The 15,000-nt window shown below is 41.4% G+C and overlaps 2 protein-coding genes across 5 annotated transcripts in view; both read right to left on the minus strand.

Annotated features, from left to right (window-relative positions):
- LOC138040827 (proline-rich transmembrane protein 1-like) overlaps positions 1-11,772 on the minus strand; it is a 134,819-nt gene extending 123,047 nt beyond the window's left edge. Inside the window, exon 1 of one of the 2 annotated variants that reach the window (XM_068886500.1) lies at positions 10,794-10,875. The gene's annotated coding sequence lies outside the window, so the exon portion shown is untranslated. Of the gene's footprint in view, positions 1-10,793 lie in introns of both variants that reach the window. The other variant, XM_068886499.1, reaches the window with a different exon arrangement.
- The window catches only part of LOC138040826 (proline rich transmembrane protein 1B-like), a 7,511-nt gene continuing 2 nt past the window's right edge, over positions 7,492-15,000 (minus strand). The window contains exons 1-6 of one of the 3 annotated variants that reach the window (XM_068886495.1): positions 14,880-15,000; positions 13,626-13,714; positions 9,580-9,611; positions 8,652-8,944; positions 7,886-8,014; positions 7,492-7,795 (exon numbers count right to left, since the gene is read on the minus strand). The exon at positions 14,880-15,000 is cut by the window's right edge and continues 2 nt beyond it. In XM_068886495.1, the coding sequence (XP_068742596.1) occupies positions 7,646-7,795; positions 7,886-8,014; positions 8,652-8,944; positions 9,580-9,607 (600 nt within the window). In that variant the 5' untranslated portion in view covers positions 9,608-9,611; positions 13,626-13,714; positions 14,880-15,000 and the 3' untranslated portion in view covers positions 7,492-7,645. The remainder of the gene's footprint in view (positions 7,796-7,885; positions 8,015-8,651; positions 8,945-9,579; positions 9,612-13,625; positions 13,715-14,879) is intronic. The other 2 variants (XM_068886494.1, XM_068886496.1) reach the window with 2 other exon arrangements.

A 15,000-nucleotide genomic window follows, 5' to 3' on the forward strand; every position in this document is an offset into this window, starting at 1 on the left:
TTTCTGAAAAATGTGTCGCCGCATCCTCGAGTCCCGACGTCCCCGCGTTTCCGAGTCCCCGTCCCACTTTTCGACACAGCCGTCTGCCAAATGCCTCGATTCAGGGTCATTTTGTATTGAGCATGCATGCAAGTGTTAAAAATTCAAATGTATCCGGGTGTCAGTCACGCGTAACCAGTAATTGCCAAACCACGAAACGAAAACAAACAGTCTGGATATTCGAACAACTCTGGCAAACACACGTAGGGTTCGAGAAACGGGCCCCTGGTCACAAGGCAGACATTAATTCTGTCAAGTTCCTCTATAAGTTGATGTAAATACAGGACGCTGATGCTAACTTTGTTGACTTCTCTCTCTTCTTAGCTATGATTGCTTCAAAGCTTTTGAAACACCAAAACATCAGTTGTCCTTTTGTATAAAAAAAAAGTTAAAGAATCCACCGTGTAGATGATGCAGTTTTAAGTAACTTTGGGCTCGAAATGTTAGTGTCATTGTATTTAAACACAATTCATAGATGATACATTCCATTTTCTGTGATATTGTTATTTGGTTCGAGACAAGTGGCTACTATTAAAGAATTTTCTGACTTTCTCTTTTTAGATATGCGTGGAACTCGTACATCTACATGCAAGCATCTTTTCCCATGAAAATAATCTCTTCTGCTAGTATAATATAACTGCATGTTATCAACCTCAGAACGTACATTAAGACGTTGCAAGAAAAAGTAAGTTTAATAAGAGAGCTGAATATCTCACCACTGGACGCTTTTAGGCTTATGTCTGTGATTGGCGCAGTTCCATTGGAATGGCGTGTAAAACTCAAAACATCTGCTCACGGTATTTGCAACGAACACTCCGTTATACAGGATCAGTGCAAACTAATTTTGAACGGCCAAATAGTTCAAATCAAGTCTGTCGTGTCTGAGACTATTAACAAAGAGCTTCGGAGTATAGTAATCACTCCGCCGACTGTTCAGTTAAGTTTTAATCATCAATTCCCGAGTGACGTCTTGGATTGGAAAAAAATATATAGCCTGCCTTATCGTGCCACTTTTCATACGAAATTGCATGAATTTCAGTACAAGGGTTCTGAATAAGTGTCTAACCACAAACATATATCTTCACAAGATTGGCATTTATCCTTCCCCGGCGTGTTCTTTTTGTGGAGACGCGGACGAGACCCTTGAGCACATTCTTGTATATTGTAACTATTCCGAGAGTTTAATTCTGGACAGAAGTAATTAAATGCCTTGGTGATCAAGATGTTAAGATTGAAAGGCTCTCACTTAAAGATATATCATTTGGGATGTTCTTTCGTGAAGATGAATCTTGTTGCTTGCGAGACAATATCTGTGATATGGAGATGCAAGAAAAGGATACCCCGTATTGGGATATTTCTCGCAAAAATTAATATAGCATATCAACTTGACAAAATGATTGCCAAGTCAAACGTTGATCGACTCTCTGCTCATTACTCAAAGTGGGGCAAGTATCTAAATATTCTATCAGTCTGATATTCTCGTATTGTATCTGTTTAAAGACTCGTTTTTTAATCGCGACTTCACAAGAATGAGGTGTACAGATCTCTACATTTCTAGCATACAGACACGAGGACACGCAACGCAATTGTCTCGATCATTCGATTACATACTCAATTGTCAATCTGCGTGTTGTTTCTTCAGAACACGCAACAGTATATTGTCACATCCTTCCTCTTTTTTTTTTAACTGGAACAATAATGAAAAAAAAAAAAACATAATTATATATCAAATGAAAACACAAGAGCAGTTCTGTCCATCTACACAGTTTGGATACTGAGTGGCTGGTCAGCGAGGTTAAGCGAAGACTTGAAAGCGTGCAGGTCACCGTGGTTTCACCACTCTTCCTGATCGTGTGGTTTGGATGGGATGGCTCTGACTTGCAGTTTGCTTAACCGGTGATTGTGGCTCGGCCCTCCTGTCTGGTTCAGGAGGATTTGTAGCAGGTTTTGGCTCCGATGCTGTTGCTGGGAAAATGGTTGTCTGTTCTGTGACATGTTCCTCCTTGAGGTTCAGTGAGCTATTCAAATCATTCTTGGTTGGTGAAGCCACGCCTTTGAAAGACATCACAGGAAAGCTTTGTAAAAAGGCTCCTGAGACTTTCGCAGGTGACGCCGGTTGCGGACACACTCCTGTCCATTCTCAGTGCGAAGCTCGTATGCCCGTATGCCAACCTTGGATTGTACAACGGCCTTAACTGGTTCCCTCACACCACTGCCAATTGGAACAATCCGGACAACGTCTCCAGGCTTGAGCTCTACCAGGTCTTTAGCTTCTTTGTTGTACTAATGAGCCTGTCGACATTTACGCAAAGCTTTGGTTTAAGAAGGTTCGCGATAGTTGGAAGTAACGTTTTTGTCCTTCTGCTCATCAGACGTTGGACAGGACTTGAGTCAAGCCCCTGGGTAGGTGTGTTTCTGTGCGGCAAGAGTGAAAGGTATGGATCGGTGCCAGCTTTCATTGCCTTCTTCATCAAGGTCTTCGACGCTTTGACAGCTTGCTCTGCCTTCCCATTGCTTCGGGGATACCCTGGTGAAGCTGTCTTGTGCTCCAATTGCCATTTAAGACCAAATGCTCAGAATTCTTCTGATGAAAACTGAGGTCCATTGTCTGAAATGCACACATCTGGGATACCATAGTGCGCAAAGTGGGCTTTAAGCTTGTTTATGACAGTACGCGTTGTAGTTTCTGTCAGTGCATCAACTTCCCAGAATCCCGACTAATAATCCACTGTGATAAGGTAATTGACGTCACTGCAGCTAAATAGGTCTGTTCCAAATTTCGCCCATGGTCTGTTTCTGTCGGTTGCTTGCTGTCAAATGAGCGGCAGATGCTGCATTTATCGATATAGTCCTTGACGGCACAAATCATACTTGACCAATACAAACATTCTCTGGCACGTCTAAGGCAGCCTTCGATCCCAATGTGGACTGAATGAATTCGCTCAAGCATTTCGCTCCTTAGGGTTGAAGGGATCACGGCTTGATTTCCACCGCATATCACGCCGTCTTGTTCACTCAGTTCATCTCGGAACCGAAAGTAATGAACCGCTGCTTCGGGGACTTTGCGTTTGGCCAGCCAAGTGATATAATTTGACTGAGGGTCTGCAGGTCGGGGTCATTTTTTCGTGTGAACATGGACGTCTTCTAAACGAGCTGCACTAATTGGAAGGTACTGGGCCATGTTGACACTTTCCAACCACAACTCAAACGGTGTGACTTCCTCCAGCAGATAAGCTCTGCTCAGGGTGTCAGCCAATTTCATTTCAGTACCTTTGGGTGCACTAGCTGGACGTCGTATTTTTGCATTCTCAGTAACATACGCTGAAGGCGCTTTGGTGCCTTGAAAAGCGATTTCTTCACAATGTACTCCAGCGGCTTGTGGTAAGAGTGCACTATGACCAGACGTCTGAAGGTGTATTGATGAAATTTCTCTAAGCCATATATCACAGCCAACAGCTCTTTCTCGATTTGAGCGTAATTTCTCACACTCTGCAATGCACGACTAGCAAACGCAATGGGTTGTCCCTTCTGGAGAAGGGCGGCTCCTAGCCCCACGTCAGAGGCATCACATTGCAAGGTCAGATCTTCTTGCGGATCGTAGTACTTCAGTACTGGTGCTTTGGTTGCCAATTGTTTGATACGATTCACAGCTGTTTCATGCGCAGAAGTCCAGGACCACTACGCATCTGTGACTGTTAGCTTCCTGAGTGGTTCACATTTTCCGCTTAGTTTAGGCAGGAATTTACCGAGGTAATTGGTGAAGCCGATAAACCGTTGGACCCCAGCAACATCTGAAGGAGTTGGCATCTCCAACACAGCTGTTAGCTTCTCTGGTCGGCTTTCAGGCCTTCGTTGGTGATGACATGTCCCATAAAAGGAACTTCTTTCCGGTGTAACTTTGCCTTTTCTTTGTTTAGCTTTATGTTGCGCTCACGGCATCTCTTCATTAAGGCATGTCATGGTCTCGCGTTACTTCTTCTTTCATTTCTACTTCTCCATATACCAGGATGACATAGAAGATTGAAAGCACCACCGGAAGTCACTCCACTGCTTGATGTTGACATCTTTGGAAGACTTCCGGGGCAGAAGACAGCGCGAATGGCAAGCAAAGCCATCTGTATCTCCCAAAAGGCGTGCTGAAGGTTGTGAGCTTTGAGCTTGGAATGCTTCACCCAGTGGCATGTGCCAGAATCCATTTTTTACGTCAAAGGTGCTGAAGACTTTTGCTTTGGTCAGTTCAGGGAGTAATTCTTCCATCGTGGCCAATGGGTAGTGGCTGCGTTTCACTACTCTATTTAGGTCCTTTGGGTCTAGGCAGATTCGCAGTCGGCCATTGGGTTTTTTTGACTGTCACCATACTAGAAACCCACGGGGTAGGCTCAGTTATCGGCGCTATTATTTCTACGTCTTGCAGCTTCCTGAGCTCTTCCTTCACAATCAGTAAGGGTTTAAGTGCAACAGGGACCCTTCTAGGTGGGTGCACAACTGGTACAGCTCCATCCTCTATCTGCAAGTGGTATTTTCCATGAATTTTGCCAGTGCCACTAAATACATCCGGATACTGTTGCAGTAGTGTATCTTTGTCTAAGAATGCACTGTTTTCCTTCTCTGCCTGTCCTACTGCTTAAATGTTTTCGTGTTTCGCTTGGATGAGTTCCATCTGTTGGCTAGACGGACGACCCAGGAGTGGGGGGCAATTATTATTAGCTATGACTACAAACTCTGTTTCATAGGACTTGTTATTCTTTAGATTCGTCACTTTAATTGTACAGCGGCCTGTGGGAGTCTCTGTAGACCTGTTGTACATTGTGAGAACTCAGGTAGTTGTTTGAAGTTCGCATTTGCCCAGACATTCGTCAAGGAGGCCTTGTGTGATGATATTGCATGTCGCTCCACTATCTATCTGAATTTTCACGGGCTTTCCCCCAAGAACCAACGTTGCAAACAGCTTTCGTGGGTATTGTTGGTCTGTTACAGCATTCGTTTGCAGCTTGGGTGTCAGTTCGAGCGCATTCAGGTCATCATCTCTCTCTCTTTGTCGGAGAGAGCCTGCGTTGGAGTGGCGGGGTATTCAGCATTTAAGCCCTTCTTTCCATCTTTTCCACCTAAGGGGAAGATCGTCACCTTCAAAATCCAGCTTTTCGGGCAAACGTACCTGTCCAGCCGGCGCGGGGCTCGCTGTTAATGCTTCGGCTTGTGTCTCTCCTGAATTTGGCATGTCGCCAGTAAATTCCTGACCAGCTGCTCAACTTGATGTATTGCTTGGGTTACTTGCCTTCTGACACCATGTTTAAAGTTTCGTCTTTTAATCACGACTTCACAAGAATTATGTGTACAGATCTCTCCATTTCTAGCCTACAGACATGAGGACACGCAACGCAATCGTCTTGATCATTAGATTACATATTCAAATGTCAATCTGCGTGTTGTTACTTGAGAACACGCAACAGTATGTTGTCACAGTATCTTGTGTATTGTTCTTAGTCTAATAAGATGCTCTTCAGGCTTAGGAAAGCGGTGTATATGTGTGTCCTAAGTGTAGAATGCATTAAATGCGACTTATGTGGATAAATGTAAGGTTCTCTGTAGAGTAGATGTAATTAATATGGAAAAAAAAAAGTATTAAAATACAACAAAAAAAACCTCTACATTATAAAGTGTATGACACTGACATAACAAAATTTCTCACAAAATGAAAGGTTTCTACATTTTTTTAGTGCGGTCTTGAGTGCTCAGTAAATCTTTGTAAATGTGGTTGCCTAGTCAGTAATTATATTTAAAGTACACTCAGTGAGTTTTCATCAGAGGAGACCAGCTAAGATATTGCCTCTTTCACCCCGTGAAGAGGTCCCCATTAATTGACGAGTAAGTTGTCTGGTGTTTGACAGAGTAAACTCTGATCATTAAGTATCACTCTTAAAAGGGAAAGGGTTAGTGCAAGTTTATGTGAAGTGAACATTAGCAGGCTTGCAATGCATTTAATGCACTGCACCTATGGCAGACTTGAAGATATTATTTTTACGTCTCATTAAAAGGAAAGGATACTTGGGAGTAAGTTTACAAAGGACTCTTGTGGCAGCTTTTATCACCCCTGATGAAGACACCAGCACAAGGGTCAAAACATGGGGTCTTGCATTTTAACTTATATATGTACATTCATTTCTCAAACCATGTCGGACATACATGTACAGTTATAATAGCCCATTTCCGAGTTGCAACATACCTCAGTTTCAAAGCGAGTTCCAGTGCACAACCATTCAAATGGAAATTAGTTGCATATTCTTATGCAAATCAAACTCATTTCCCTTACAGACGTTGAGCACCAATTAAGACTTGCTTCAAACCTGAGACATACAGCAACTCAGAAATGGCCTATTGAATGCAGATGCCACCCCAGCTGCAAGCAAATGTGTATGAGGTGTATGAGGGCATGCAAGCCAGCAAAAACAGCCTGAAGTCATCAAAACTTTGCAGAATATTATTGGGTAACAGCTTACGTCATAATTAACACGTATTTTGCATCCACAGGGTGCTTGATTGAAGCATTCTTAAACAAAAAGCTATTAGTAGTATAATACAAATACAGTATGGGCATATTTCAGTCAAAAGAGAGATGCATTTGTTTATTCTACGGTAACCATGACTGCACGGCTGCAGCACAACTCAAATTATGGAAAAAATGCAGGAACAATTTTAATCAAGTAAACAAGAATGCATTGCACCTGCATTCATTCTGGAATCACACACGCCAACTAAAGTATTATCTCCTGGTATATCATACAGGTAACACCAGCAGGGATTAATTCCTAAGGATTAAAATGTTCCACAAAAGTGCCATGGAAGATATTTTGTAAAGCTGGTTTCTACAATTTTCTCTAGAGACATTGAAATTATCAAGTGCAAAATTTCATTACTCCTGATTTGAAAAGTTTTCGAGTGGATGTGGATGTTGTTAACCCACTGACTCGATCCAGAACCACCCCCCATTGTCGAATAAAATCGTTGGCTCAGTTGGTTGAGCAGCGGGCGGTCACGCGAGAGGTCGTGAGTTCAACTCCGGCCAGACCAACACTCAGGGTCTTAAAATAACTGAGGAGAAAGTGCTGCCTTTGTAACGACATCTGCAAATGGTCAGACTTTCAAGTCTTCTCGGATAAGGACTATAAGCCGGAGGTCCCATCTCACAACCCTTGGGTATATATAAAATCTGTGGGACGTTAAAGAACCCACACACTATTAGAGAAGAGTAGGGCATGGTGTTCCCGGTGTTGTGGTCTGATCTATGGATATAGGGGTTAGGCGTCAATTGGGACGAAAAGTTCTGTTCCTCTCCCCTGCCACTCCATGAAGTGTGGTGAATAAATTAAAGTTAAAGTTAAATTAAAGTACTAAGTATGGCTGGTTTGGGCTGGTGTAGGCATCAAAGGGTCAAGACTCACTCCTAAGAGTCAATGGGTTAAAGTAAGGTAATTTAATTGAATTGGTCAACAAGACACCAGTTGTTATAATACATACTTATAGTCAAATGGTACCCACAAGAAGCTAAACGTAAGTTAAACCTGATTTTCTATACTTCAGCATTATTCCATTGGAATCTAATTCAAAATTACAAAGCAAATAACACTAAAACAAAGACAACGATAGGGACAATGAGGAAAAAAACCCCAAACCCTATTGCCATGTTGACTAACTTCCTAGTCTCCATACTCAAATTGTTGGCAGCCACCATGTCTCCTTGGAAAATTGCGTCTCTTGTCTAGGTATGAAACAAACCAAATTAAGTCTCAACCTTTGGACAGGAATACTAACAAAAAGAAATGCCCTGTTCATGAAATGTGAAACACACCTGATTTGACTTCAATATAGCAAAAATTCCTATTGGCCAGCAGCAAAACAAACAGACAAACCAGGACAACCCATGGTAGTCAGGTGGGGCAACCAGTGGAGCATAAATGACACCTGGTCCACCCTGCTGCTGTGGAGTCAAAGTGAGAAATGTTGGTTAAAGGCAGGAAATTCATGTAACTGTGCTCAAAAGTAGGGAACTCAATTCTTAAAGACTGTATTTCTGCAAAATCTTGTATTTGCTGTGGGCCGCCAGGCAAGCAGTGACACTAACCTTGCCGACCACTTTCTTGCACATGGTTTACCTCTCGTACTGGATCCTTGCCAGATTTCAAGAGCGAGTGGGTGGGCTCGTGCTCAGCACAAGACTTGGATGATTGTCAGAAAGTTTTGGGGTTCCTATTTTCGGATTTGTTAGTTAGCTCTGGTTTCGCTTTTCATTTGTCAGTGCCCCTCTTCAGTTGCATTCATTTACTTTCATAACTTCCTTTTGGTTATTAGTATTCTTTAAGTTTTTAAGATATCCTGGCAGTGTTGAGTTGTAATCACCATTCGTAAATCCTTACTTTAACTCGAATGTTTTTAGGTGATTTTCAGGAAACACTGCCCCTTTTGCAACTGGTTTCCTTTCTATTCTGAATGAATTTTAAATGTTAAGCCAAGTCTCTAAGTCTCCCTCTTGGGACTGAAAAGCTGAAAATGAAAATGTACTTAGTCTATACATATACATTGTAAGCCTAGTAAGAGTAAACTGCTTGGTAACTTACCACGACTGTGACAGTGTTATGCTGAGTTCTGATTGGAGCACTATGATATTGGTAAGGTCCTGGCTGAGCGCTGACTGGTGCTTGGTAGCCTGGGTGTGGTGGGTACTGGTGAAGCGGTTGTGTTGGGTAACTAAACTGAGGTAAGTTAGCACCTTGCACTGGTGGTTCCTGAGTCACTGGACCAGAAGGGTTTTTGATACCAAAATCTTGACCAGGAGGGGGATACTGGGCTGGAGCATTTTGAAACTCAGGACTGCTGTAAGGGGGTGGAGCATATGGTGGAGGCTTGGGATCTATGCAAAAGTAATATAATAACTTGAACAGACCTAGGTTTTTTTTTAACAAAATTATCTATGCAGTCTTGTAATAACTTATAATGCACTGGAGCAAAAGGGTTGTACATTGTATAACAGAAGCAAACAAAATCTACCATGCTATATACTTTTTCAGTAAAACTTAGAAGAACCTTATATATGAACAAAACTACATTCAAATAATACATGCAAATTGTCTCACGTGTTCTCTCATTGTTCATTTGATTTTTTGCTTACTGTTGAGAACATTTTCATGACATTTTTATTAAACACATGCTTTTGATTGGTTAATTCAACCCCATGTGCCCATCAGTTTGTGTCAAGTTTTGAAATTGCTGATGCAATGTTTTATGTAAGAGAAAGACATTGGGATTTTTTAGTGAAGTGAAGATGAATTTTTTGTCTTGAGTATTTGAAGGGTTCACAGATTTGAAATTATATTTTTTTCTCTGGATTCGTTATTAACCGAACACCTGAACACCTTTGAACAGTGTTACTAGAATCTACTCCAATAATGTCCAAGCTTTACAAAAGAATTGAAGTGTTCAGGCATTGAGGTAAGAAAAGTAAGCTGACAAATACACTACTGACGATAACAAGAGGCCGCTACTCACCAAAATGTGCTTGATGATAATCAGCCATAATTCTTTAAAATTAATATGAAATTGACAATATTAATTAACAATAATTATTGCATGAAAAATTCTCCTCACTTATTTATGGCAGCATACAGTTACAGTTTAACAAAGACCATAAGCTTAAATTAAGGAGTCTCGAACCAGTTTCAATGCTTCCTAGTGACGCTCAGATATTAGAAGGATCGGCACCACAACGTTGTTCATGTACCTCTTAAGACTAGCGAAGAAGAGGAAAAGTGTGTGACCAGTGCTATTCTGAGGTAACGTGTGCGTCTAATCTGTTAAATGCAGGGGTAGATAGTAAATTAGTACTCCTTGGAACTGGGAATTTCTAACGTTAGGGCTATTTTAGGACGGAAACGTACAGCAAGGTTTACAAGCGAACCAACAAACAAGGTCCCCACCAATGAGCGAGAATTTAAATTTAGAAAAAGAATGGCCCTTTCTGTTTTGGGGAGTTTCAGTGTTGTAGCGTTATTCGATCTAAACAGAGAGTCTTCGAAGTGTTGAAACCCTTTCGAGCCTCCTTAAGTATGAAACATTACACAATTATTATTTTAACAATCACAGTCATTTGTGTGCTCCCAAATACAACAAAAGGTCATTTGACAAGGCTGCTGCCTAAGAAAATTTTAAAGGAGCCCTCAGAGCTAAACGCTGAGAACTTAGGAGCCCAACATACGAAGTGAAAGGTGTTGCTGTGAAAAATTAAGGCGCCCAGAGCTATTCTTTGGGAGCCCCAGGTTACCGGGCTCCTGTTAGGCAACAGCCTTGGTCATTTGATTGGGTTTAAACTTAAAGATTTGGGGCCGGTTCCTGAAACGTGTAATAACTCTATCCCAGGATAAATGTGCCTTATTCCATGGAAAAAGGCATCTTTATCCCTGGAATAGAGCTACATGTATTACACTTTTTGGGAACCGGCCCTTGGTCAATATATTGTGTCAAAAACTGTGCTAAACATGTAGCCTGCCTAAATACATGTATGGCAGTAATATACAACACTAAAAAAGTTCCAATTTAATTTAATAAATCTATAGCTTGTTTTCTTTGATTTTTGAGATACATCTATTATTATCATTGTAATTTGTAGGGGAAGAAACATTTCATATCAAATATAACATGACATAAATATTGCAGAAAAAACATCTTAATAGCTGAGTATGGGGGCTGTACTTTTGAATATTAACCTGTGGTTGTGAAGGTATGGACCCAGCACTGAGCACCAATATTCCCAAGTATGGTCCAGAGAAAATGATCAATGAAAACATGAACTGTCCTTGAAACCTTCCTCAAGCTACCACCTTGCCTGGCAGCTTGAAACTCAAACTGTTACAGAAGTCACACAGTAGTATGTACCGATGCATGATTCTGCCCTCCGATTTGACAACATTCCTACATCATAAGATTTAATTGTCCCCACCCCTTAGAATCTTACCCAAGAAGTAATGCCCAGGAATTAGCTAAAGGTGGGGAAGTGGGAAGTGGGTGCCACTAAAATATGTGACTCCTTTCCACAAATTCTGGTGTAAAATAAAGCACAACTTGCAATACACACAATACACAGACAATGAAAATGAGCATTTTAAACCTGTATTTAAATGCAAACTGGTACATATTAAATGTTGAGTAACAACATAATGCAAACAAAGAGCGTTTAGTCTAAATTCCGGTTGAGGTTTTTTAGTTGTTTTTCTTTTCCGTAGTCACAAATGTGCATATCCAGAAACTGCGGATGTGGGGGAATAATTACAACTCCACATGGTAGTTTTACACTCCTCAAACATGAGCCCTCAGCTGTACTGAGCGCATGAAGGAAGCGTGCTAAATCACTTGGCCATGAAGTCCCATACATGAAATAACGTGCTAAATTTTTAGTTTGTCTGTAGAGTGAAATGGCAATTAGCCACGTGCTTCTCACTGAAGTTAAAGCCCTGTTGAGTGGGGTTAGAATCTGGATGGGACACCGGCATGCAAGGTGTAAACTCAGTGTACATTTTGTACAACTCCAGATTGCCTATTGAAGATGCTTTATGCATCTTAAGGCCCTTTTTCAATCCGAATACTCACATTCTTTGCTTTAGGAGAAATAAACCTACAATCTTGGACAAAATTGTTGAGAAAACTCTGCTTTTGGACTAAACTCCGACCACGAGTATGAAAAATAGGCTCTCTCTTTGCCCCCGCCCCCACCCCCCCCCCCCTGCCCTGATCAATGTTGCTAGACGAAACAAAGCATGTCGAACCTGGGCTTATCAACATTGGTTGTAGGGGGGAGGGGGATCGCTAATCATGTGCGATATTGAGGACGTAGTGCGCAAAATGACCCCTGTTTTTAATATTCTCAACCCTTTTTGTCCAAGATTGTAGGAGCAATCATTGCTTATGAAAGAACTTTGGATGTTTGCATCACTAGACGAGCCAAGATGCCATAAGGACGATGCATTAATGTATGAGGCATGAGGAATGTGGCTAAAAATGGGAAGTTTGAAGTAAAAGAGTTCACTAAACCGTTTGTGACCTTGATGGACCTTTTTAGAGTGGACCTTTGCACAGTTTCTGATGCCACATTGACTGGCATATTGGTTGAGGGGCAAACGTGCACAGTAAGTGTATGGGATTTTGGCAGAATTCAAAAGGGGCAGATTTCAAACAATTTCCAATATTTTTAGTCATTTCATTAATATCATTTGCCCAACGAAAAATTAGACCATTTCCCTTGGCGCAACATCTTAAAATTAGATATTAGAAATCTCCTCAAGTCGGTTCAAATTTCCCGGGAATATTTGCATAATTTTGATTGCAAATGTGAAACTTAAAAATTATGTTTACGGTTGTTATAGCCACAGGCTCCCCAAGCTGAAAATACGTGGTGTATGCGACAGCTTGTGTATATAGAGAATTGTATGGGTAAATCACCGATCGTAAAAAAATTGTGTAAATAACTATCTCATTTGAAGTAAAGTTTTCCTACCTCAAATGTGTGACGAACTTGTCTCTTGAACCGAGTTTAGAGCCATTCTGACGACGTTTAGTGAAGTTATCCGGAAACGGTTACTAAAAGAATAGGAAGGCCGACCACTCCATCCATCGCTGGCCAGACCTCACTCCACAAATCGTTTTCTCCTCAACAGGAAAAGTCCCGAATCACAATAAAAACAACAGTTCCATAAAGCCCGATAAATTTCACTCCAAATATGTGTGTTTCAGCGGCCGAAAAGACTCGTGAAGAACGAAAATTTTGCCTTAAAATTCACCTCTTCTGCTTTCCTCAAAGGCTTGTGACCGGGCAGTCAACAACGGCCGCCCGCAAGCTGGTTTCACCCTCAACTCTGATTGGTCCATTTGAATTTGACCGCGCGCTGGCAACACGACCCTCCAATCAGAGTTGAGGGTGAAACCAGCTTGCGAGCGGCCGTTGTTGACTGCCCGGTCACAAGCCTTTGAGGAAAGCCGAAGAGGTGAATTTTAAGGCAAAGTTTTCGTTCTTCACGAGTCTTTCGGCCGCCGAAACACACGTATTTGGAGTGAAATTTATTGGGCTTTATGGAACTGTTGTTTTTATTGCGATTCGGTACTTTTCCTGTTGTTTTCCTGTTGAGGAGAAAACGATTTGTGGAGTGAGGTCTGGCCAGCGATGGATGGAGTGGTCGGCCTTCCTATTCTTTTAGTAACCGTTTCCGGATAACTTCACCAAACGTCGTCAGAATGGCTCTAAACTCGGCACAAGAGACAAGTTTGTCACACATTTGAGGTAGGAAAACTTTATTTCAAATGAGATAGTTATTTACACAATTTTTTTACGATCGGTGATTTTCCCATACAATTCTCTATATACACAAGCTGTCGCATACACCACGTATTTTCAGCTTGGGGAGCCTGTGTTATAGCTTGATTCTGATTGCCATACTTCACGTAACAATACCCTGAATATAACTGCTTTTTGAGATATTATCTTGCTATTGACAACCGTCAGACCATAAAGGATTTACAATGGTTCAAAGTCGGTAAAATTCCCATACATTCACTGCCTTCCCACAGGCTTGCCATGCTGCTGTTCCCAGCCCAGCTTATCACCTTTGTTGTGTGGAGCTGCCACTTAAAGGGGTGCCTAAAAACAAACATGGCATGCGTTGCTGATGAGGCCTAAACAGACCGAAACATGGCCATGTCTGCCAGTGAACCAGCTGAAATGGTTGTGACGTGACGTGATGGCCACACTGGGTTCCATTGGGTTTGGTGTTATAGTGTGTTCACCTTGCGTTTAATGCATTTTGACTGTAATTTAAGCCATGTTTAACCTCAACCGCCATGGCCTCAAAAACGGTTCAAATGTCCATTGATATCTAGAATTGCATTTAACATGAGAAAACTGTTGAAAAAAATAACCTTCCTACTGATCAATGAAAAAAAAAAAAGATTGTTAGAATGCATATATAAAGAGTCCATCCACGACTACCCCACTCAGTCACCAATGATGCTGTATTTGAGTTAGCCTTTTTGGTTCTTCATGCGGAAAGATTGAGTGACGAGCCAAAAGCAGGTCTGCCCAGGAGGCTAGTACTGAGTCAACATTAAATTTATTATTTTCCACGTATAACTAGAGTGATGACCAACGCATCCCATGTTAGCGACTCCAGGTGTCTAATGTTAAATTACAACAGGAAATGAAATAGAGAAGACATCTGTTCACAAACATTGCTTTTGTTATTCAAATTAAAGACCTTTGTTTCTACTGCCAATGGCGCTCTGGTTGGCACATAATAACAAAAGGTGATGTCGACGATATCTTCCCTTATACGTTTACTGGAAGAGATGGACCATTGTACGAAATACACATTTACACTAATTGCTAGGTTTTACTTGAAATAAACAAGCTTTCTTTTCTCAAAACGGTACATATTTAAGCATTTTAACTGACCTTCATGTTCACGAGTCTAGAACGAAAGGATGAGGAAGTCTTACAACGATTGGTTTCGCGTTTAATTCCTCTTGGCCCTCAGCTATGAATTCGAAGCTTACAAGACTACTATTAATTAAGCAAGTTTCCCACAGCGTACTTCTAAATTCGCAAACGAAGTGAGAGAACGGTTCGTTTTTTTTTGAGAGCGTATAACTTGAAAGAATTCTATCCTGACAACAAATTTGTTTCGATTGTTTTAAGCACAGGTTAAAGTTGCGCAAGGCCTCTCTTTGAGCGAAAATCTACTTGTACAAGAAATAGACATATCCTCAATTTCAAATAACGTTATCTGAGACGAGCTAATGCAACATACCTAAAGATCCAAAGCTAAACGAAAGGGTGTCTGCGTACCTGCAATGCAATCAATCACGAATAATTTAACAATTATTCGCCGAAGGCGAAGTGATTATCGGTGAATCACAGGCTCCTCAAAC

Source organism: Montipora capricornis, chromosome 3 (assembly GCF_036669925.1).
Source record: "Montipora capricornis isolate CH-2021 chromosome 3, ASM3666992v2, whole genome shotgun sequence".
Lineage (NCBI taxonomy): Eukaryota > Metazoa > Cnidaria > Anthozoa > Scleractinia > Acroporidae > Montipora > Montipora capricornis.